The 23,903-nt window shown below is 40.9% G+C and overlaps 2 protein-coding genes and 1 gene segment (V, D, J or C); 2 read left to right on the top strand and 1 right to left on the bottom strand.

Moving 5' to 3' along the window:
- Positions 1-8: 8 nt before the first annotated feature.
- ndufb9 (NADH:ubiquinone oxidoreductase subunit B9) lies at positions 9-3,669 on the top strand. Its single transcript, XM_044171616.1, has 4 exons — positions 9-164; positions 1,949-2,141; positions 2,533-2,646; positions 3,248-3,669. The coding sequence occupies exons 1-4, from the start codon at positions 76-78 to the stop codon at positions 3,377-3,379; spliced, it is 528 nt and encodes a 175-aa protein (XP_044027551.1). The 5' UTR covers positions 9-75; the 3' UTR covers positions 3,380-3,669.
- LOC122864287 (angiopoietin-2-like) lies at positions 3,529-12,705 on the bottom strand. 2 transcript variants are annotated; one of them, XM_044171612.1, is made up of 7 exons: positions 12,614-12,705; positions 10,918-11,866; positions 7,959-8,193; positions 6,936-7,070; positions 5,634-5,850; positions 5,058-5,253; positions 3,529-4,921 (listed from the first exon to the last, which is right to left on the bottom strand). In XM_044171612.1, exons 2-7 carry the CDS (start codon positions 11,566-11,568, stop codon positions 4,775-4,777), a joined length of 1,581 nt encoding a protein of 526 aa, XP_044027547.1. In that variant the 5' UTR covers positions 11,569-11,866; positions 12,614-12,705; the 3' UTR covers positions 3,529-4,774. The 2 variants fall into 2 exon arrangements, with proteins under 2 accessions (XP_044027547.1, XP_044027546.1); XM_044171611.1 differs by having other exon boundaries at positions 10,918-11,948; positions 12,614-12,692.
- Positions 12,706-17,213: 4,508 nt separating this feature from the next.
- On the top strand, positions 17,214-17,916 carry LOC122864313. The segment is given in 2 exon segments: positions 17,214-17,463; positions 17,571-17,916. Coding segments are annotated over 2 exon segments (414 nt in total).
- Positions 17,917-23,903: the final 5,987 nt, after the last annotated feature.

Raw genomic sequence — 23,903 nt, forward strand, 5'->3', positions numbered from 1 at the left:
TCATATCGTCCAATCGCCACAAAGTCCCAGAATCCTCCGCGCTGCTTGGCGAGAAGGTGACAGGGGACGGCGAAAATGGCCTCTGCCTATCTTACTCACCAGCAGAAAGTGTTGCGGCTTTACAAGAAATCACTTAGACATCTCGAGTCATGGTGCATCTTTAGGTAAGAAGAGTTGTCTTCGTTTAAGCTCTATGGTGATTAGTCAAAAATTCAGAATTCGCTGTGCAGTCTGTTTGCTGTGCTGATAAGCTAACAGCTAAGCTAACTACTAGCTGCTGCTAGCCAGGTCACTCATTCCTCAAGTCAGTCAGTTCCACAGCAAAATAACCTAATGTTACCCTCATCAGCTCATCCACTCTTCATTCAAACACGAATATATCCCTGACACCGCCCTGTTAATTGTAGACATTATACTGGTCAAAGATAAGTTGATAATTTACACTTGTATCGGGCGCCAGCTAGCGTCGATATCTGTGAACAGTGAAGTAAGAGCAATAACGTTACCTAAACTTGACTCCTAGTCTCAGGACAGACGAACTAAAATGTGAATGCATTAGTCAGAAATGTTCATACATAATGTTATTTAATTTAATGGTAAGGTGTTTACAGATGACAGCTGTCATTTGCCCATCACTCCTAACACTGTTATGTAAAAGTTTGCTCCACACAGCAATATCATGAAGTTTAGTTCTTGCACGATTTACTGACATCAGCAGGATGATAATTAATTCAGATTCAATCAATCATGCAACCGATTAAGTCATCAGCGTTTGTCACAGCTTCAACTCTGTTCCATAAGATGAACTGAATAATTGGAAGTTTTTGTTGGTTGCTGGTCAGGCAGAGACATTTAAAGACATCTTGTGCTCTGTTAAGGTATGATATAAATATACTGTGTGTGTGTGTGTGTGTGTGTGTGTGTGTGTGTGTGCATGCATGCATGCATGCATGCATGCTGTAGTCACATAAAAGAAAATACGTTTTTGATAGAAAAACTCAATTAGACCCTGAACCATACTGGACTTTTAAGGCCAGTATTTATATTTTAGAGTTTAAAAACTTGATAATATACCAAAATATGAATTGATTGGGGCATTTTAGAGTTAAAAAGTAAACGTGTCACTGCTCTAATGGGCAAACAATGTAATGTTAACATATTTGGCTTTTCTGCGCTGCAATTTCTTATTGATTTATTATCTTATTGCCCATACAGAAATATGTTACAAGCTCATGTTGGCTGACTGATTTATCAAATGTTCTACCATTTTAAATATTGTTATAAGCTCAAACAATATTGTTATTTTGTAAAAAAGAAAATTAAATGAAAAGAAGAATCAAGAAGAATTTGACATTGCATCAAACATCTCAATGTTACAGTGCAAACTGAGGCTGGAGCACACCGTAGTGTTTTCTCAAGAGGAAGAAATGCTGTTTGTTAGTTAATCAACAGAAAAATAATCAGCAAATATTTATAATAATATTTTGCTAAGCATTTTCATCATTTTTAGAAGCAAAAAAACAAACCAAACACCCTAGTAGTTCCAGCTTCTCCATAGTAAGGATTTTCTGCTTTTTAGTCTTATGTGATAGTAAATTAAATATCTTTAGGTTTTGGACTGTTAGTCGAACAAAAAAAAAGAATTGAGGAAAATTGTGATGGGCATCTCTTACTATTTTCTGATATTTTATAGACAATGATTAATTGAGAAAATGTGCAGATTAATCAATAATGTAAACAATTGTTAGCTGCAACCCTACTGTTTATAAATGTATACAAATACAAACATACAGTATGTTTCTGTTTGTGTGAGATTTTAATGGTTATACTGTTTCTACATTTTTCTCTTATTATATGTCTTGCAGTTATGGGACACATCCTGGTCTCCCTCGGTTCTGTCAGTAATATGTCATATGAGAAATGTTACTATTGTGTTTTCCCGTTATAGAGACAAATACCGGTTCTACGCCTGCATGCTGCGGGCTCGCTTCGATGAGAACAAGAATGAGAAGGACATGGTGAAGGCCACGGTGATGCTGAAGGCGGGAGAGGAGGAGTTCTGGGCCAACCAACATCCCCAGCCCTACATCTTCCCCGACTCTCCTGGAGGGACCTCCTACGAGAGATATGAGTGCTACAAGGTGAGGGAGGGTTTCATGTGCTCTATCTGGATAGCGACCATCAAATAATTTGTGATGTGAGAAAGTGTGTTGCACTTGCTGTCAAGTAGTTACTGCCCTCTGCTGGAAATGTAAGGGAAGTGCAACTGGATTGTATCAACATCTACTACAAACATCACATATTCTGAGAAATTCTATCCTCAGAATCTCTCTCTGTTGTTTGTTTATTGTAAATCAACAACATGAACTTGTCATTTTGAATCCTCAAAACTTTCATACTTTTTACCAGGTAGCCTATTTTAGCTAATTAGAAACAATTATATCAACTTATTGAAATCAAAACATGATATGAAAATGCTGGCAGCCCTAATGTTACGTGACGAAAGTCCTGAGCTCTGCTTTGTTCCTGTAGGTCCCAGAGTGGCTGCTGGACCACTGGCACCCCTCAGAGAAGGCCATGTACCCTGACTACTTCTCCAAGAGAGAGCAGTGGAAGAAACTGAGAATGCAGAGCTGGGACAAAGAGGTGGGCTATTCAGCACCCTGTCTGTCTACAGGAAACGTTTTACAAACCACCAGGGCACATCACCTCTTCTTTTTGCTATATTATATTTTCCATACAAAAAGCAAAATCGACATTACAGTACTACCCACTTACCCTTCTAATATTTAAAGGGACAGTTCACCCCAAAATCAAAAACCTCTTACCTGTAGCGCAATTTATCCATCTAGATTGTTTTGGTGTGAGTTGCCGAGTTTTGAAGATATCGGCCGTAGAGATGTCTGCATTTTTTGAATATAATGGGGGCTATATGGCGCTCGGCTTGTGGTGCTCAAAGCACCAAAAAATACATTTGGAAAACTCAATAGCAATGTCTCTTTCCAGAGTTCATGATCCGGTTACGCAAGATAATCCAGAGACCTTGTTGTGAGCAGTTTCATGTAGGAACTATTGGTAGAAAGAAAATAGTTCCTACATGAGCCTGTGGCTCTGAGAAATTGTGATTTTAATCTTTTCACTACTCTGACATTTCATAGACAAAAAAAAATACCAATGAATTGAGAATGAAAATAACTGTTAGTTGCAGCCTTGTTGTAAACTTTTGTCCCCTCCTGTCTGGTTCCAGGTCGCCCAGCTGCAGGCTGAAACACAAGCTGGTGGCCCCAAGACCGAAGCCCTCCCTCCTGCCCGCAAGGAGGGCGACCTCCCCCCTCTGTGGTGGCAGTACGTCACCCGCCCCAGGGAGCGCCCCACATAAACACCCTCCACCTCCTGGGTCACCCCCGCAGTCTGAGGAGATATTATCTCTATCACACAACAGCAGCACCAAGACTGGCTGCGCTCTGAATTACCATCTGTCTGTAAAGAATGTTTTATTAGTAATTTCTGAGGCGGTTCACCTGTGCAGGTTGCATGGCTGAGAAAACGACCTGCTTGAATTCACACTGATTGTTCAGTAGTTAGTTTAAGGAGGTTGGTGACTTTGAGAAGCCTGTAGATGTGTCACTAAATACCTGTAACTGTTCCAATAAATATGTATGATGAAAATTGTGTGTGTGTTGCGTACAATGAGGCACATTGTATGCTGTATGCATGTTTAACTGCAACTGAAAATTGCTCCATATCCAGACATCTACAGTGGGTAAAATGTTACTGATGAGCATGAAAAGACCAACTGAAAAAGAAACTGTTTTACTTTTATTTGGTCAGAACGTTTGTCGTGCCTCCAAATATCTCCTACATTTACGTGTGTGTGAGATCACTTGCACTTCATGAGATAACACACACAGGGATGTACAGTATGTCTTGTGCGTACAGTGTTTGCATGCATAAAGCGTCGTGTAGCCTTTAGTTGAAAGTAAATCCCCAGCAGCTAAGATCTAGTGTTGGCTGACCTCCACCCCTGAAATCTGATGCCATGGCATTACGTGAGGTCACCGGACTCTATGCAAAAATAAGAATGATAAAGGTGTAATTTGCCTCACCCTGACAGGTGCAACACAGCTAACAGGAGAGAGAGGAGGATGTCAATCAAACACATTTTGCACGTTCCTACACCCAAATGCAAAATAAGTGAAATCACCTGTGTAGGTGTACCAGGCTCTGGCTGTGGTCATGACACTTTGACATCACTGTTAGGTGTTGTTACTGGTGATTAAATTAAACTAGTGGTTAAACTAATGATTATCAGCCTGGTGTCACTTTAAATGTGACGCGAAGGCAGTTGGATATTGGCAGTAAAATAAAGTAATTACTGGTCAGGTATTAGACACTGGATGGTGGAGCAGTTTATTTCTAAGTCACACTGACCCCTTTCTGTTAGTGCTGCTTCTTAAACTTCAAGAACAGTTTAACTTGTGATCATTAGTCTTTGCCCTTAAATTCTAAGGCCCAAAAATCAATAATGTGTTAGCCTGTCTCTCAGTACTCTCTGACTTCCCTACCTTGTCTGTGGTTCCTACTGAAGACGCACATCTAAAAAGAAAAAGGCTTACAGATATATTTTTTATTTTTTAAAAAGGCTTAGTAATTTCTAAAAACCGCTGTTGTTTTCAGCAAACGTTACACAAACAGAAAGATATTTGTTTTCAGCAGCGGATTAATTAGGGCTTCAGACTGTTTTACTTGTTGGTTAATGGAAAACACTCCATCGCTATGGCGACAAGCGTGGCCTGAAGTTGCGTGGTCGTATCATCATGGTGACGGCCTTCAGAGAGTAGAAGTCTGAATCCTTCCAGGAGAACCAGACAATGCCGTCCGGCCCGAGCAAGTTCTGAGCTTTCAGAGAGTACCGGCCCCCCTGGTGGAAAAACATTTCAACATTAATATAATTAATATATATTCGACATTGAGTTAATATTGGTCCTGCTTTGTTCTGTGTTCTTGTGCACTGCATCCTACCATATCTTGTGGTGTATTCTTGTAGACAGTCCTACCTTGTAGTAGACGCCGTTGAGGTTGGCATAGAAACACTGGTGGAACCACCAGCCGGCGTGGCTGATCTCGGCACAGATGTTGCCGGTGTCTGGCGTGCTGAAGCCCTGCTGGTCGTGGTACCAACCGAACGAATCTTCCACCGTTCCACTGAAACCAGACACATGGAGGCGGTACTGGTTCTCCTCATCCTCTATCCTGCAGGAGGAGAAGAAACCGTAATGTCAATAACAAACTGTAATGTGTTAACATGTTTACAACGTTAAGTGATCCTTCACTGCCTGCACCCCGTAGTTACTGTTCCTACGCTTGTCAAGCTTTCCAATCTTGTACGTTGCACAAGCAGTCTACAAAATTCATCGTAATCTTTAAAACAATGGGTCTTTGTTATATAACCACCCTCCAAACTCTGTATACCAAGTATCACTCTTACTAGCCTCATGCACACGGCTTCGCTATGTGGAGAAATCCGAAGCTTGACAGACCTCTACAGTACCTGTCCTCTACATGTGTCTCTAACTGTTACTATCTATATCATCTATCCTTCTTCCACAGTCTCTTTCTACCTGTCTGTCTACCTGAAGGTGTGGTACAGGGCGTGTCTGTGGGCGTGGCTCCAGTCCTGCAGGTCGATGCGGAGGCTGTAGTGGCCGTGGTTGGACAGCAGGTGGAGCTGTTGGTTGCCCAGCCAGTGTTCTTCTCGCGGGTTGCCGAAGCCGTCGCGGTACTCTGACCAGCCGCGGTTAAAACTCACTGAGCCATCGCGGCGCCGCTGAAACACCGTCCAGCCCCCACCTGGGGCACGCACATGTACACACAAAGGCATACAATATGACACGTTTAAAATATTGCCACGCTTTTTCTACTGTGACCTGTCAAAATGTCTTCCATGAAAAAGGCATCTGCCCTGTTTTGGGGCCCCAAAAGCTCCAGGCTTACTGTGTGTCAACTGGTTAGTGCTAATTAGACTGCACATTTGTTTCACGATATGCACTTAAAGCACAATGTCAACTGACTTGATAAAGGCCTTAAACCTGCTGTAAACACAACACTGACATATCACCTTATGACATTGATATTGCAAGCGTGTTAGCAAACAACAACATTAGCATTCATTTTGAGTTGTGTTTGTGTCCACCTGATGAATGTCTGGTTTGGTCTCCACCAACTCCTGGGGGAAATATCTGGCTCTTCAGCTGCTAAATGCTCCACTATGTTCACCAGCTAGTTGCTAACTTTGTCTGTCTGCTGTTTGGTGCTGAGCAGGTAGTGCACAGTGGGTTTTTAGAGCTTTTATGCTGAAAACAGCTGCGTGCTGTGGACAAAAACAACACTGATGAGAGCAGTGAGACTGAACCAAAACAGTAAAATTGTCCGTAAAACCAAAACAATGAGCTGAAAGACGCTAAAACACTCCGTAGAACTGAAGTCGGGTGGTAATTCTCTGTGAGTTCATCACTACGAGCGATGTTCATTATTTCAATTTTGTGCTTATGTTGCATATTCCTCAATTAATTTGTGTTTAATCAAATTACCACACAACAAACCTGCAGCCTGGTACAATACCAGCATAGTAAGACCTCACACATTGCAGTGTGGGAATGTGGGAGGAATGGGGGGGGGGCTGGGAGAAGAAGCTCCTTTTTGTCCTGGCCCCTTAGCGGGTCAATCCGGCCATGAATATTCCTCGTATCGTCGAGTCATGTATATTTATACATACAGTGTAATGGATATGTAAGCTCACAGATTTACTGTACATACAGGTATACATGCCTTTTGTGTACATACAGTACCTTGGTACCTTGAACCACTGTGTGCACCCACACATGTTGTCATACTGCATATACGTGTGAATATATAATACACAGTGTGTGTCTCACCCTCGGTCTCCATGTCGCAGTAGACAGGCAGGGTGGAGCCTGGCGACAAGACGATGGTGTAAACTCCAGATCGCTGAACACCATTGTGATACAGAGATGCACAGTCTGATGGACAGAAAGACAGGTACTGTCCATCTGAAAGAGAGAGAGACAAAGAGAGACAGGGCTTCACACGGCATCATGAAACCGAACCATAAAACTGTCAACTAAGCCTAATGAAAGTGAAAAAATCCTGAGTTGTTGTTGTTGTGTTGCTGTTGTTTATATAAACTGCACAATGTTCCCACAAGTAAACACACCATTCATAATCTCTATAATAAACTGCATCATTGGCCATAATCAATTCACTGTACAACAACGATTTACCTTACAAGACCATCAATCAATAGTATGTTTAACTCCTCCCATCACTATAACTGACTTACATTCCATGAGTGTTTATAAACCTGAGATGTTGGTCCCAAATTGTTCACTTCTATGTGGAAGAATATATAGTGCCTTTTCTCCAGACACTATGCGGGTCTGCTGCAATGCATGATGGTACTTGGAGGAGAGGAGTAAGTAAGTAAAGTGTATTTTTGATGCACCTGTTGAGACCTAGGTAAAATGCATAAATTAAATGATTGGCCCCACAAGGTGCCACCACATTATCCTAAACTATAATTGGCTATCTGCCTGGTCAAAGGCGGGACCTTAGTTCCAACCAACTGTTTGAGGAGTAAACCAGACTTTCGTTTATAAGGTTGTATGCAAGGTCTGTTTATCTTTTAAACTGAAACTGTAAGATACTGTAATGTTAGTAATTAAAATAGATATGAGTAGTGGAGACAGAAATTGTGAATTAATGCTATTCTGACGTTTGTGTGCACGTCTGAGAATAAAGAAATCTCCTGGGAAGCTCATGCTGCTCGACATAATTTAAAAGGCAATATAGCCTACAGGGACCAGTAGAGGTGGAGTGAAATGTCCATGCGGGTGTGGGTCTCTAAATCGGAGAAAATAACTGGTTTGTTGCATGTGTACCTGGTGGCAGTGTGTCTCGCATGCCGAGCAGCGGTGTAGTTCTGATGACGTTGATCGTGCAGCCTGTGTTGTGGCTCATGTGCTGCACAGCGGCTGACAGGTTGTGGAGCTGCGCCTGCAGCTCGTACAGCAGCGTTGCATGCACGTGGAGCAGTGTGTCGGCCTCGGCATGACGCCACTCCAGAGAACGCAACCGCTGGTCAAAGGTCGAGTTTAAACTAGCACTTTCTTCACCCTGAGAGGTAGAAAGAGAGAAGAAAGGAGATGGTTTAATGCACAGAAATGGTAAAGTTGAGACAATCTTAAGGGAATGCACAGGGAAAATGCAGTATCTACAAAGTGTCAAACCTATTATATAGTATGTTTAAATATGTAATTTAAAAGGTCGCTCGCCCACAGCAACTCATGTGAATTCCAATAGATCTAAAAGCTAAGATGGCTACTGCTGCTCAATAGTTTTAGTGAGACTAAAAGTAGGTGAATTTAGCCCATTGTGTAGTTTATATGCTCAAATCTGAAGGGAAAACATGGTCTACTGCTCTACTAAGACTTTCTGATAAACTTCTGGCAGCAAACAATGGCACCATGGCAGGGGCGACCTGGAGACACTGCAGCCCAGAAAAATGCTCTCTGGTTCAGGCAGACGGCAGAGAAGGATGCAGGGCCCTGGCTAAAGGGCCTGCAGCTAATCCTGTTAGCATTCAGGGTTAAGGAGGGCTTAGTGGGTGTCAAAACTGAGAGATAAAGACAGACAGAGAGATAAAGACAGGCAGAGATAAACAGAGAGAGAGAGAGAGAGAAATGAGGGTGTTGGGTTTCACCTGCCTGAATAATATTTTCCCCTATTTTAATAAAAACTGCATGTAATAACAAGCAACATTATCAGTGTTGCTGTTTGTTAGCAATATCTTGTCTGTTCAGGAATTTGATGAACATATTTAGTTATTATCAAATCCCATACATAATAAAAGCAACAAACAGTTTGCCAGGTAGTGGCGTTATAATCTTCAACATCGTTAACTCCTGAATTGTAAGGTCCAAAAATATATGCTCACAGCCGTGTTGAGCCAAAAAACACACATTGCTATTTGTTTATGGGTTTTTTCTCCAGTATTAAAAATGTATCTGAAAATATTTTATTATAAATCTTTAGTCAGCTATTTCTCTGGTCTCCTGCTAAATGCTAAAATGCATGGGAGCATGCTATGTTCGCCTGCATATTAAAGTTCAACTGAGACCAACTGGAAATTTGACCTGTTGTTGATGCTAGATGAAAAGTCAGGGGGATCACCAAATTCATTATTATTCATCTTTTGGGGAGTTTGAATATCTGTACAAAATCCATTGTATAGCTTTTGAGATATGTCACTCTGGATCAAAGTGTGGCGTTTCGTCTGTCTGTCCAGCAACAGACAAAACGACTGATTAGCCACACATCAATGCTACAGATGGATGTACAGTAATTTAAAACTAATTATTAATCCAAGGTTAAAAGTAATTTAAAGGGTTCAAATTATTAAATAGACGTTACAAAATAAGTATATTGGGTGTACAAATTAGTAATATGAACACACAAATTGTTAGACGGTGTAGTCCCACATTCGTCCAGGAGTGTTCTATCGTAGAAAAGGTTTCCGTCGTAGTCATCTGGACGCTGTTTTCAGAATCAAGACGTTTCAGCTCCCATCCGGAAGTCATTCTCAATTGTGAAAAAATGGACCGGGAACTCAGAAATTTAAGCTACTCTGTGTTACATAAGCCCTGCCCTCAGGAGGGAGTCTACCTGAGTATCTGCTAATTACCCTGCCTAGTTTCACCTGAAACTGACCTAAATGTTACCATGATGGCCCAGTAATCAGTAATCAGGCCTATTGTTTTCTGGCTGCACCTCCCTCATCACTGTTAAGTACCTGATTAGAATGTGATTGGCGTGACCAAGGTGCTAATACACTGTGGTAAACTTTGGGCAGATTGAATCTCCACCATTTCTGTGGATGGGTTTCTTTTTTCACAAAATGGCTTCCTTGACACCCCGTTCAAACCAACTCAAAATAGCTAGAGTAATCAACAGATACTCAGGTAGACTCCTTCCTGAGGGCAGGGCTTATGTAACACACACGATGGGAGCCGAAAACGTCTTGATTCTGAACACAAATTGTTAATTACCAAACTTTTACTCTGACATGCCATATGCATGAAATGAGCAACAGCTTGGTCTTTTTGTTGTGTATGTCATTCTTGTTATGAATCTTGGTGCTTCCCTTCCATAAAATTACAGATTTGTCAACCACTTTTTAAAGATGTGGACAGGTTAACTTCCTGGAAAACAGTGACTTCATCCTGCACTAGTAGTCACATGAAATCTAACCAATAAAGCAGTTAAAATGTTTCAGTAATCCCACCCTTCTGCCCCTCCTATTAAATAAAACTTATTTTCTTGTCATTGGAATATAGTTTAGAATCTTAACTGTGAGTGCCCAGTCTCAAAATTTGGGAGGTGCAAGCAAGAGCCGCGATGACTTCCGGAGCCTACACACTGCGTCGAGAATAAACAAAGCTTAAGATAGCTAGCAATGGATGCACTGACCGTGTCTGTGGGAGTGTGGATGTGTGTTTGAGTTTGGCTCAGCCTCTGTCTGATCTCAGAACTCACCAGAAACTCAAATCTGTTAATTCCCTCCAGTGTCACTCAATGTACCTCTCATCTCTGTACAGTCATGAAATAGATTCATAATGCCACGGGATGCATGGCATTTTTTTTTACTCAAGTTGAAACTTTTTCAACACGTGCAAACATGGCGCCCTGAGTGAATTCGCGTCTACTCATGTCTTTTTATTGACCACCTCTAAAATTGTCTGAACACACAGTAAGTGTAACTCCCAAAATGTCGAACTATTCCTGTAAGAACCTTAAGCTGCCATTTCATTGTTCACTGTAAACTAGCGAACAGCAGGGTACCTGTATCTCCAAGGCCTTGACTCGATGCTGGTGGTTCCTCAGCTCCTCCTGCAGCTCTGACATTGTCTCCCTCAGCTCCTCCAGCTGCTCCTTTCTGTTCTGGTTCTCGTGGAGCCAATTTGAGACATCATCTGTACAGCGGAACATATCCGGGCAGCGTTTCTGTGACCTTCCCACTGGCACTGCAGGCAGCGTTGCCATCAGCCGGCACTGGCCGTTAGACGTCAGCTGGCTGCTGTACTCGCCGCACTGTGCTGCTGAACTACCAATAGTCCGGTTGAAGGTTTGGTTGGTGCTGTCATCAACACCAGTGTTGCTGTTGCGTATCATTGGTGGGGCATCCGGCGGCCGGTTGGAGTGTCTTTCCAGGAGAGATGAAGAAGGATGCCAGTCAGCGTCCTCATAGTTGTCCTTGTTGATGTCCCGTACGTCCCAATTTGTTTCAGTGTTTGTGTCTGGTTCATCCCTGCTTGTTTGGATGTCCAAGTCCAGTACATCCCCGTTTATTTCTGTGAGGGTGTTGGGGTGTACATCCTCATCATGTCCAACGTCTGTGTGTTCATCAGAGGCCACAAAGTCACCAGTGATAGGGTGGTAACACCAGCCAATCAGTAAGACAAAAATCAGTAAAACGGATTGCCACTTCATCATGAAGATTCAGTAACTCGCCCTTCCTGCTTGTTGTTGACTTTTATCCATAGCAACTTTGAATGAAGTCACCGGTAGAATCAGTTTCAATTACAGGATCAACATCAGGGTCAGACCTCGTAGCAGCAAGAAAAGGTACAGACTTCGTCCAAAGTTAGGCTTGAGTTGTAGGTTTAGATTCAGGATGGGAAAGAACTGTCCAAAACAAAGTGAAACAAAGAAACCTTGAAATCCTTGAAATCCTTGAAGTGAAAAAACCTCACTGAGGTGAAGAGAGTAGTTTTAGACGAGGATGCTGGTCCTGAAAAACAGATCGAAATCCAGCTGAGATCCCAGCCAGGTCAAAGGAAAGGTTCGGACCTGGGTGAATCTCTGGAAACAAACTGTTGAAGACATGAAACAAAGTCCAGATGAACCCCTTCAAGCTGTCTGATTCTTTACTATCTTCAGTGGGACAAATTTGCTATACATTTTGGGTAAATTAAGATCTTTTTTAAACTAAAAAAACATGGCTGACTGAGTTCAGTACAAGGACATTTTATTGGAAATGTTTAAGAAGAGCGTACAGCAGCAGAAAAAAATTCCTAAGATTCCCAGTATCTGCCATCGGACGTGAAAAACATTGTCATTGAACGTAATCTTGTGCTTTGCAGAATCAACGTTCTTGTCTGGCATTAATGTTGTCTTTTTCAGTGTTTACGTCTTTTGAGAAAGTTTTCAGAACAGGCCCTGCTTTCAACTTTCTTACCACACAATGGCAATGTAACTTTGACAATAAAACTAAAGATGAATAAATATTCTCTGTGAGTGTCTATCTTCAGCAAGTATTTGTCTTTGCAAGCTGATTTTCTTAATTAGCTGTAATCATTGGAAACCCATCAAGCTAAAAACTGATGACAAGCTTTGGAAAGTGCCCAGCAGGAATGAAAAGCATTGGCAAATTCACTAATGAGCTAAAACATTAAATCATGATCCTTTGGTTAACATGAATTTTATTTTTAAGTTGGAACACACGAAGTATACCTGTATATTCGAACCACATTCTTACCTGTTGCCCTGTATGTCCCAGCATCCCTGCGCTGAGTTCACCTCAATGGAAAAGCTTCAGGACAGCCAGGAGACTGTTTGTGTGTGTGTGTGTTTGTGTGTGTTCAGCACCGGGTATGACATCTTATCCTGATAATCCTCTAAGAGGATTGGCAGCCATTGGCCTGGAAGGTAATAGATTACATATAATGCGATTTGAGTAATGTGGCTACAAGTTTCAGTTACTGACATAACACAGCAAATGAAAGCGACATGATGAATAATAATGCGATTTTAACAGGTGTTACTGAAGGAAATCGTCAGCTGAAGCACTGATCTGTTGATTTCATGTTTAAGGCAACAGATCTGCAATTCTTGGTCACACACTGTAACTTTGGAAGACTTGAACACACTTGAATTGTCTAACTCAAACTGCTGAGGTCTCACATTAGCTGAACTTCTGGCACATTTTACCGTGTATTGAAGTTTTGACCGACCACTGTTGCTCAATGTGCCATGCACTTAAGATGCAGCTTTAACTCTATTGGTGATTCCAGTGGTCTACCTGCTACAGTTTTGCTCAGAGACTTTCATAATGGCATTATGAAAATATTTTGTGGAAAACTGTATTGAAGTAGTAAGTAGTTCCTCATAGGAGGAATCCTAATCACTCTAGTGATTCATTTGTGTTTTTTGTTCAATATCTAAACAACTGTTGGATGGATTGGCATGAAAATTGGCACACACATTCATGACCCCTTCGTGATGAATTATTATAATTGTCGTGTTCCCTTAACTTCTCATCTAGTGCCATCATCAGGTCATATTTTAAATGTGTTCAATACTTACTACCTGCATAACTACTGACATTCCCACCAGCCTCAGCTATACTTTATGTTTAGTGCTAATTAGTAAATGTTAGCATGTTTACTTGCTAAACTAAGATAAACATACATAAAAAACATCAGCATGTTAGCATTGTCTTTGTGAGCCTGTTAGCATGCTGTGCCTAAGTACAGCCTCTCAAAGCCGCTAGCATGGCTGTAGACTCTTCTTAATCTCATAATAAACGCTAAAAAACCCCAAACCAAAACAAAAAGCGGCCTTCTCTGGGAAATCAGATGCCTGTCCAATAAGTTTCCTTATAAGATTTTACCACAGAAAGACTGTGGCTTTCAAAATGATGTGTTACTCACTGTCCTTTTAACTCTGTTTTAAAAGTACCCCAATAAAGAGAGAATGTGTGGTGCCCCAACAGTATTTTTTCTGTAGGCTTAGAATCCCCTGCAATGTTAATTACACCCCATAATATGAAAATGTTGAACAGAACAAACCACACACTGACAATATTGCTAAAATGTAAAGTTTGTCCTGAAGGTGGAGCTAAAGGAAATACAATGGGAGTCATTGAAATCAAAACATATTTTGAAGTTTGAATGCAGAAGTAGAACTTTTGGTCTGATAGAAAAGGGAAAAAAATATTAAAAATATTTATTTCAGGTAATTAAACGTGTGAGCAAACCTTACATGTAACATTTATTATTTTTGTTCAGTGTAGAAAAAAGCACAGAAAGACAGACTTAATTTAATTGCAGGAGTTGGTGAATAAAGTGTCTCTAGGTCTGATACTGTGTCGATAATGTCATTGGTTTGACTTTTGTTTTATTGTGCCATTACCTCTTCTTTTTCTTCCTGAACATACTAGAGAGAGAGAGAGAGAGAGAGAGAGAGAGAGAGAGAGAGAGAGAGAGAGAGAGTCAGTAATGGATTGAATGGGCTGTGGGAGCCCTCTGATGGGTTTATATTTACCTGCCTGCCTCTGTTTGTTCCATTAGAAAAACTGAAAAAACTAAACAACTCAAAGAAAGGACTTCATCATGACAGACTGACATGAAGGACTGCAGCTTCAATTGTATTTTAAAAAAACAACATCAATAAAACCAAATTCTGTCTCTAGTGGCTACATACATCCAAAGCATTGATTTGATATTGTTTCATTTCTTTCAACCCCAAAGACAGAGCACAGTCGTGTCTTTGTAAAGAGTCTTGAGACCAAAACCAACATAACTCGAGTCCTTTCTCAATAATGAATGTTTTGCAACTAAGTTCTTTGGCTGTCTTCACATTTTTTTTAATTTTGAGAACACAACAAGAAAAATATTGTGACAGCTGATGTGAATGTCCCGTTATTTTTACAGAATAATGCAGCTGGAAGAAAAATTATAATAAATGCTTTTAAGCTTTAAGCCAGATACACAGCCTCAACAAAAGGCTCCTGGTGGACATAGGGCCTACATATAGGACAGGTCTAGAGCCCTAAAGGGAGGCCCTAGTGGATGTGGAGTCTTAGTTGGTGTTCAGACAGAAAACACTGGTGTGTTAAAACAAGGGGCTGTGTTGGTGGGGGCGTGTTGCTTCAGGTACCAGTAAGACACTGTGGGAGAAATTTATGGGTATGAAGGAGTGTTTAAGTTATGCAATGACATGACAGTTAACCTTCAGACCTGGCATGCTTTATGGGAAAAGATAAGCTGAAGACCTTGGAGATGCTTCACCTTCATAATAAGCATGGATAAGATCCTGTCTTGGCTGTTAGTCACAGACACTGTGTCTACTCGACCATCTGACAAGCACTTCTGATGCCTTTAAAGAGAGGCTCCTGGTGGATGAAGGGTCTTAAAATTAGGCTGCTGGTGAGCGTTGAATCTTAAAGTGAGGTTCCTAGTATTCTTAGAGTCTTAAAGAGAGGCTCCTGGTGGACACTGAGCTTTAAAAATGACGTTCATCCTCATCAGCCTTTCCCCTGGTGGTCCATTAAACAAGTCAATCCCTTTCAGATCCATCATTAGTCACACTGAGGGCTCAGACAGTGGAAAGATGCTGCAGCAGATGAGTGTGTGTGTAACTGTAGACTCTGACCCACAGGTTTGAATCCCCTCTTCCCTCCAGTGACAACATGTTGGTGTTAATCTGCCTAATTTGTTGGCTGACACTTAACACTCAGCAGCAAGGTGGTGAGTGGAGATTTGTTGTGTGTCTTGTTGTGTGTGAATTTGGAATTTAAAGACAAGTTGAAGGATGATGTGGTTCCACTGTGGGTTGTTTATTGTTTGTTTTGTCTAATGGGTACTGCACACAAATAGTCAACATTGACAGTTCATCTTCACCTGCTGTTGACCCAAGATGAAAACAGACTAATAAGATACAACAATAAGTGTATAAGTGTAGAGCACAATTCAAATCAGACTTATTTATGTCCTGCTTGATTGTCACTGATGCCCTTTCTGTGAAGTATAAATCACTCTGGAAAACAGCGTGAGGAGAAAGCCTATATTAGTGACTTGAAAACTTGTATAGTGCCACAGCAATTCCACAAAAGAGCAGCACTGGTTTACAGCTGTACAGACAACACGACAGTTGGGAAAATGACCATTGTTGTAGTTCTAAGTCTGTGATAAGTGTGTTTTGATAGATGGAATAAAATAAAATACTGAAATTATAAAATAGTAATAACTACGAATCTGACCCTGAGATAAACCTACTCTTTGAGGATTTAATTAATATACTATTTTCAATTAAGACAGCATCACAGCAGTAATTTTTGTAACAATATGGACACAACTGAATTGATGTTTATTATTATGTTCTTTATTAAGAAACTCCTCGCTGGAGGGGGGCAGCACCATCAGGGTGGGATGGGCATTATCTAGGAGACACCAATCAGCTTAGAGGACAGGGACCACACAGCTGTCAATCAACCAACAGACACCTTGACAGCACCGTCAGGGTGGGGACGACTCGACCCACTGCAGAGAGAGAGAGATTAATAAAGTTTATATGAGGTAAACTAAACTCCACCCTGTTGGTTGCAGCAGAGGAGGCTACTGGTTCTGTTGGTCTTCCTCAGATTGACTGAAACTCATCTTAAACATTTCACTTCCCTCTGAACTCTGTAACCATGGCAACAGACAGGCATCACTGCTGAACCATGGCAACAGACAGGTTTCAGTACTATAGATAAAAGTTTAAAGTGGCACACTTTTACATATTGCATATGTTTTAAATTTCAAACTAAACATTCTAAGTTTCAAAGTTAAAAATATTACACATAAGATGAACGACTATCTTAAATATGTCTTGTCTCAATCCAAAACCTCATAAATGATGATATATGTCTGTTCTCTTCATGCAAGCAGGAATCATCACTGAACAGTCAGGCTTCATTTCTGAAACATTCAAATGAATGTTGTTAACTACTGAACAAGTTTTTCAAACTGGTAAAATTCTCACAATTAAACACGTCGAATGACTTTAAAATCATTAGTCTGGGGGAAAGATCGAGTAATAGCCATGAACATTAAACACTTAACCAAAAACGAGTTCTTGAGCTGAAATTTGAAAACGTATTAAATATTTTCTTAATACAGAGTAATGCAGAGTAGTTTTCTACCATAAACTGATGAGAATGAAAATTTTTTTTTTAAAAGTTTTAGTGCAACTAGATTATTCATTGAAGTGGGTTTTAGTCTGGTTAACGACACTGTGAAGCCTTGTTTGAATTGTTGCAAATACATTGCACTTCAAATATCAGACAGAATAATAAAACAAGTATCAATTTATCCATTAATAGACAACATCATCAGAGTAATCCAAGTCCCTGTTGGAGTCAGTCAGAGCATTTCCATAGAGAGCCACTTTGCATCAGCAGCACCATGCTCCAGTGCTCTGGGAGAGTTTATAGTCCTGAGAGTTGAACACTGGATGACTGACAGCTGTCCTTCATGACAACAGAAGCCACAGAAATCCTCCTCATCAAAAACATGACTTTGATCTCCGTCCTCATCTGGACTCTCCTCTGCTGCTGCTTCACAGGTAAAGTCCAGAGAATCAAGCTCCTCTCCTCTGTGAACATCCGTCCCTCTGAAATGAAGCCGACAAAACCATGACGCTGCTTTATGTTTTTGTCTCTGTATCCTCAGAGTCCAGAGGCCAGTATACAGTGACTCAGCCTGGAGCAGTGAGCTCTGCTCTGGGAGGCTCCGTCTCCATCAGATGTAAGATCAGTGAGACTGTTTTTAACTCTAACTCTGTGGAATGGTACCAACAGAAACAAGGAGAAACTACTAAATTGCTCATTTACTGGTCAAATCGCAGAGCATCAGGGATTCCAGGTCGTTTTACAGGCAGTGGATCAAACACTGACTTCACTCTGACCATCAGTGGAGTCCAGGCTGAAGATGCAGCAGTTTACATATGTGAGGGTCGACACTATGTCAACAGTCAGTATGTGTTCACACAGTGAAAAAGCGTCGTACAAAAACCTCCCTCAGTCAGACTGAACAGAAACTGAAGTGACAGCTGCAGCTGGCTGTGGGGGGTGCAGCTGGCCAGAGTGAAACACTTTGGAAATATAATTTAATCTTTTTGAATAACCTCTGATAAAAATGATTTTAATAGTTTTTGTACAAGTACTTATGGATACATTCATCTGTTCAAGTGTGAAAAATATGGTCAATTTGAAGGATAAACATATATATGATTTTCTACTTAAGCATCCTGACGTGAATGCCTGGCTTCACCTCAGCTAAAAGTTTAGAGGAGCTGCTAAAAAAAAACTTAATGGCATATTTATTTCATTTTAAATAGTCTGAAAACTACCTGGCTGCTTTGATCCTAAAAATCCAGTGCACTTTGTGCAGAAAAAGTACTGACGAGCTGATTCTGAGGAAAGACAGAATGGACATTTGAAACACGATGCATCATTAATAGCATGTTGAGTAAAACACTACAAAGTAAGTGCTAGTCAGCCCATGCATCTTCAGCTTGCATGCTTAATTTTTTTTTTCATTTCAGTTTTGCAGTTTTGACCAAGTTTACAGCAGCTGAGGTTGTTGCATGTTTAAATATCATATGATCATATTGTTTATCCTGCTGTAATATTGTCACGTTTCAAGTTTTTTTTTTATTCTGAAAATTAATACGCACTTTCACATAAGCTGTCATGCACATGCACGTGTCCAGGGCAGCCCCCTCACTGAAAATAAGTTCCTGTGTGAGTCTCAGTGTTGGTGTCTCTGCCTTCTGGAACTAAGGAAGGCCTTAAAGACCGATTCTAGGGGAAAAGGAATTATAGATAGTCCTGTGTGTGTTAACAGATGTTGTTTTTCTTCAGACTTTTGTAGATTATTGACAGGATTTAACACATTGGCTTGATACAAGTGAAACCTTTAGGATTGGGAAATAGGGTCAAGGATGTCTTTCCATGTAAAGGTCAAACCATGTCAGAACACTTAATATAAGCAAACAAAACCCCATACATTTGTTAAAAACAGGGGTAACAGATGATAAAATATTTTCTACATAAATAAAATAACACCCTTTAAGACAGCGGTTTTCAAAGTCTGAGACTGTGGGTCTTCCCACAGATAAAAGGACTGTCCTAAGGCTTTTATTAGTTTCTGATTCTGGGAAAGTGGGAAAAACAGTAAAATTCTCTATTTCTTTAAACAAATGACACACGTTTAAGCTATTTTATGTGATCTCCTTTTGATGACAAATGTAATAACTAATGTAGTATTTTTTCACTTCCATTCACTCAGCATCCCCTGAAACTGTTTGGAGTACCCAAGGAGCCCGCCCCCCCACTTTGAAAACCTCTGCTTTAAGACATAATATGATTAAAATCTACCAATACCAGTGCAATGAAAGTGTAATGCTGCAGGTAAATAATAACTCATTAGTAGTGTTCTTTTGGTGTTCCTAAACATATATGCAACACTGATGTAAAGAAAAAAACTGCGTAAAATCTAAGATAAGAAACATGTGAAGTCATCTTATGCTGACGATACTCTACATATTGTTTCTAATCCTTATAACTCCATTCAGTATGGAATATGGAATAAGACACTTGTTGCTGGCATAAAAACATCCATGAAAAAATTATTGCTGCTCTCCTCCCAGCTGCTGCTGCTGCTGCTGCTGCCATCCACCTTCCAGGCCAGACTCCAGTCTGAGGGGAAGCCCTTGTAGGCCAGGCACATGAGCGTGGCCTTCCCCTGTTGCAGCTCCTCGCTGGAGGGGGGCAGCACCGTTATGGTGGGGACGACTCGACCCACTGCAGAGAGAGGGAGATTAATAAAGTTTATATGAGGTAAACTAAAGTGGTAGGCTCCGTCTTCATCACATGTAGGACCAGACACATTGTTTATAGCTCAAACTATTTAGTCTGGTACCAACAGAGAAATGGAGAAACTCCTAAACTCCTCATTTACGCTACTAGCAGTCGAGCATCAGGGATTCCAGGTCGTTTTACAGGCAGTGGATCAAACTCTGACTTCACTCTGACCATCAGTGGAGTCCAGACTAAAGGTGCAGCAGTTTCCTACTGTCAGAGTTTTACATTATCAACAGTCAGGATGTGTTCACACAGTGAAAAATCGTTGTACAAAAACCTCCCTCAGTCAGACTGAACAGAAACTGAAGTGACTGCTGCAGCTGGAAGCTACTGCAGAGACTGATACACTTCACTGAGGACACACACACACACACACACACACACACACGCACACACACACACACACACACACACAGTCATGTTTACCCATACCCCAATTTCCGTTGCTCTCCAACCTAACCTTACCCTAAAGTGCTGAAGCTAAAATTTAATGATTGATGTTATGGGGTCTTGTGTTTTGTCTCCAAAAGGAAGGCGAGTCCCCACAATGCGGCTGTGTGAACAGATTTATGTCCCCACAACGTCAGTAATACATGTACCTTTAAGCTCTCACTCAGCTTTTCGCCATTCAATCCCACCCCTTTATATAATGGATCATTTAAACAGTCCATGCTCTCACTGAGGAGGAAACACAATGATATGTAGAGGACAGCTACAGGTCACTGACGTTTGCATATGTCTCCTGCCTCTCTGTACAAAAACCTCCCTCAGCTGGAGAGGAACTGGTCTGAATCAACAGCTGCACAGAAATAGAGACACTTTACAAGTTTGACTGATAATGAAGTCCAACACATTAACACAAGAAATAAAATATTTATTTTCATGTTTTCATTAAAGATTATGTTTTAAGTACATCAAATGTAATTATAATTTCACATGATTTATATTTACTTCTCAACAAACCTAAACACATTACATGTTTTTAATGAGCTTGTGTTTGTGGGAAAACACATATGTTATATTTTGAGATCACGCTGCTGATACTGATACTATACTGACATAATATGCTGATAATATCCTACTTCATAATTCAAATGCAATAAATTCTTCTCAGACTTTGTAGTTTACTCAGAATCATTAAACTTTAGTGACTCAGCCTGGAGCAGTGAGCTCTGCTCTGGGAGGCTCCGTCTCCATCAGATGTAAGATCAGTGAGACTGTTATTAATTCTAACTCTGTGGAATGGTACCAACAGAAAGATGAAGGATCTCCTAAACTGCTCATTTACTGGTCAAATCGCAGAGCATCAGGGATTCCAGATCGTTTTACAGGCAGTGGATCAAACACTGACTTCACTCTGACCATCAGTGGAGTCCAGACTGAAGATGCAGCAGTTTACATATGTGTGGGTCGACACATCATTAACAGTCGGTATGTGTTCACACAGTGAAAAAGCGTCGTACAAAAACCTCCCTCAGTCAGACTGAACAGAAACTGAAGTGACAGCTGCAGCTTGCTGTTGGGGCTGCAGCTGGCCAGAGTGAAACACTATGGAAATATTCTACCTTTTTAAATAAACGTAAATGAGGAGTTTAAATAAAAGAAAATTATTTTAACAGTTTTTGTAAGGAGCACTTATGGATGTATTATTCTGATGTGGTTCAAGTATGAAAAATATGGTCAATTTGAAGGATAAACAAATTATTTTCCAACTAAGCATCCTGACATGACTGCCTGCCTTCCCCTCAGCTAAAAGTTTATAGGAGCTGTCTAAAAATAACTTAATGGCATGGAAAATATTTCAAAAATAGCATATTTCTTCATTTTAAATAGTCCAAAACCAATTAAAAATAGGCTATATGGAAAAAAGGTACACAGCGTCCAGTAAGGAGAGTGAGGCTTCATGTTATCTCTACATCTATGTTGTTTTTTTAGCTGCCTGGCGGGTTTTATCCTAGAAATCCGGTGTTTTTTTAAATTTTGTTGAAATTTTATCTGCGTCCTCTTGTGCACAAAGAGCAGCAACTAACCTTGATTTTTGGAGGTGACGAGATAAAAACAAACACTTTGTGTGGAGAAAGTACTGACAGGTATTCTGAGGACAGACAGGATTGACATTTATAGTATCTGAAACTTACGTTTCATGATCTAAAAGACCCAAAGGCAGAACAAACCAAGAGGGAGAACTGGATCGTTAGTTCAAACAGTCTTTATTGTAAAAGTGACAAAAGATCACTGGTAGGGGAATGCTCCTCCTGAGCGGGCGAGGCAGGTGTAGTCCGTTGGAGCCAGTGGGGAAACTTCCAAAGCGGCCCTTGGAGGACCGGCCTGGCTCAGAGGGCGGAGGCAGTGAGAGGATGTTCTGGAGATGACTCGGTTAGCGTAGTAGGCAGAACAGGAAAGGCAGCTGACAGGAGACTGCAGAGATCAGGTAAACCACGATGGCTGGGATCAACGGCAGGAAGTAAATCTGCAGCAGAGACAGACAAGGTCATACAGTAGCCCTCCAAAAAAAAACCAAGCAACAAGAAAGCCTTAACTGGGTTGAGATTTAGGCCATAGCAAAGGGGCCACAATGGTACACTGAGACAATCTGGTGCTGGTTGTATGGCAGAGCCGGGTAGATATACTGTGAGGCTTGATTTTTGATCATCAGGTGTGCCGGTGATCAGCAGCAGGAGGGAAAACCAGAGCGCCCCGCCCAGGCCAGTACACACACACACACACACTGACCGAGAGACGAACAGAGGACTGACAAGGAGCACAGGGATGGGAGAGCAACACTAGAGTACACAAGGATAGGAGGAGAGAAGTGGCTAAACTATGACAGAAACATGATGCATCATTAGAGTTTCAGATTTAAGTATAGAAAATGTACAACATCTGTAAGTTGTTTATTCTAAACATTAATACTCACATGCACGCAAGCTGTCATGCTCATGCACGTGTCCAGGGCAGCCCCCCCTACTGAAAATATGTTCCTGCCTGCGTCTCAGTGTTGGAGTCTCTGTCATCTGGAACTAAGGAAGGCTTTAAAGACCGACTCTAGTGGAAAAAGGATTATAGATAGTCCTGTTTGTGCTAACAGATATTGTTTTACCTATTTCTCACACACATGAAGAGGTCAGAGGTCCAGTATGGGGGGAACATAATAAAGCATGTATGCACTACATTGTTACTGTTACCATTATTGTAAGATTTGACATCCCACTCATTCTGTCTTTTTTGTTTGTTTTGGTATTGTTTTTTTTCCAAAGCCAAGCAAATAAAACCCTGCATTTCTTTAAAACATGTGTAACAGATGATACATTTTTTTCTATGTGAATATGAAAATACCCTTTAAGATATAACAACATTTTGTCAGAACATCATAATATAACAAAACCAGTGACCAGTGCAATCAATATGTAATGCAGCAGGTAAATAATAATTAATTAGTGGTGTTCTTTTGGGGTTCTTAAACAAATATGCAACACTGACGTAGATAGAATAAGATAAAGATAAAAATAGTTTCAAATCTAAAATAAGAACTATGTGATATCATCTTATGCTAACGATACTCTACATATTGTTTCTAATTCTTAAAACTCCATTTAGTATTTTAGATTTATGTAAACTACATTTTGATATAATCTGATAAAAATGGCCTCCTTTCATTCTTCATTGTCACGGACTAACAGGCAGCCGACACCAAGATGGATGGGAAATGTCTTTATTGAGATGACAGCCAGAAGTGGAGAGTGTGGAGATAGGTAGAGTGGATCTGGGGAAGTTACCGGAGGGAAGCCACAGGAGACCGGAGAGACCACGGAGGAATGGAGAAGCCACAGGACTGGCGTCGACACGGAGGACTGGAGAACACACGGGGAACTGGAGAGACCACGGGGAACTGGAGAGACCACGGGGAACTGGAGAGACCACGGGGACGGCCTGGTGCATGGAGTCCTCTTCTTCTTCTTTTTTAACGGCGGTTGGCAACCAGCTTAATGGTGCATTACCGCCACCTTCTGTTCTGGAGTGTGGATCAGTCAGTAAACCATAATCTACAATTTCCCAGGGATTTAGGGGGGGAAGGAAAGAAACAACAAAACAAAAAAAAAAAAAAAAACCCTACCTTTAGATCCTATAATAAAGGCCA

This window comes from Siniperca chuatsi, linkage group LG17 (assembly GCF_020085105.1).
Source record: "Siniperca chuatsi isolate FFG_IHB_CAS linkage group LG17, ASM2008510v1, whole genome shotgun sequence".
Lineage (NCBI taxonomy): Eukaryota > Metazoa > Chordata > Actinopteri > Centrarchiformes > Sinipercidae > Siniperca > Siniperca chuatsi.

Excerpts from the sequence above, each read along its gene's own strand:
- LOC122864287 (XM_044171612.1), bottom strand. The coding sequence starts at position 11,568 with ATGATGAAGTGGCAATCCGTTTTACTGATTTTTGTCTTACTGATTGGC. Across the intron at positions 8,194-10,917 it reads TCAAGGCCTTGGAGATACAG|GGTGAAGAAAGTGCTAGTTT; the intron begins GTACCCTGCTGT and ends TCTACCTCTCAG. Across the intron at positions 5,254-5,633 it reads GCCCTGTACCACACCTTCAG|GATAGAGGATGAGGAGAACC; the intron begins GTAGACAGACAG and ends CTCCTCCTGCAG.
- ndufb9 (XM_044171616.1), top strand. The coding sequence starts at position 76 with ATGGCCTCTGCCTATCTTACTCACCAGCAGAAAGTGTTGCGGCTTTAC. Across the intron at positions 165-1,948 it reads GAGTCATGGTGCATCTTTAG|AGACAAATACCGGTTCTACG; the intron begins GTAAGAAGAGTT and ends TTCCCGTTATAG. Across the intron at positions 2,647-3,247 it reads TGCAGAGCTGGGACAAAGAG|GTCGCCCAGCTGCAGGCTGA; the intron begins GTGGGCTATTCA and ends GTCTGGTTCCAG.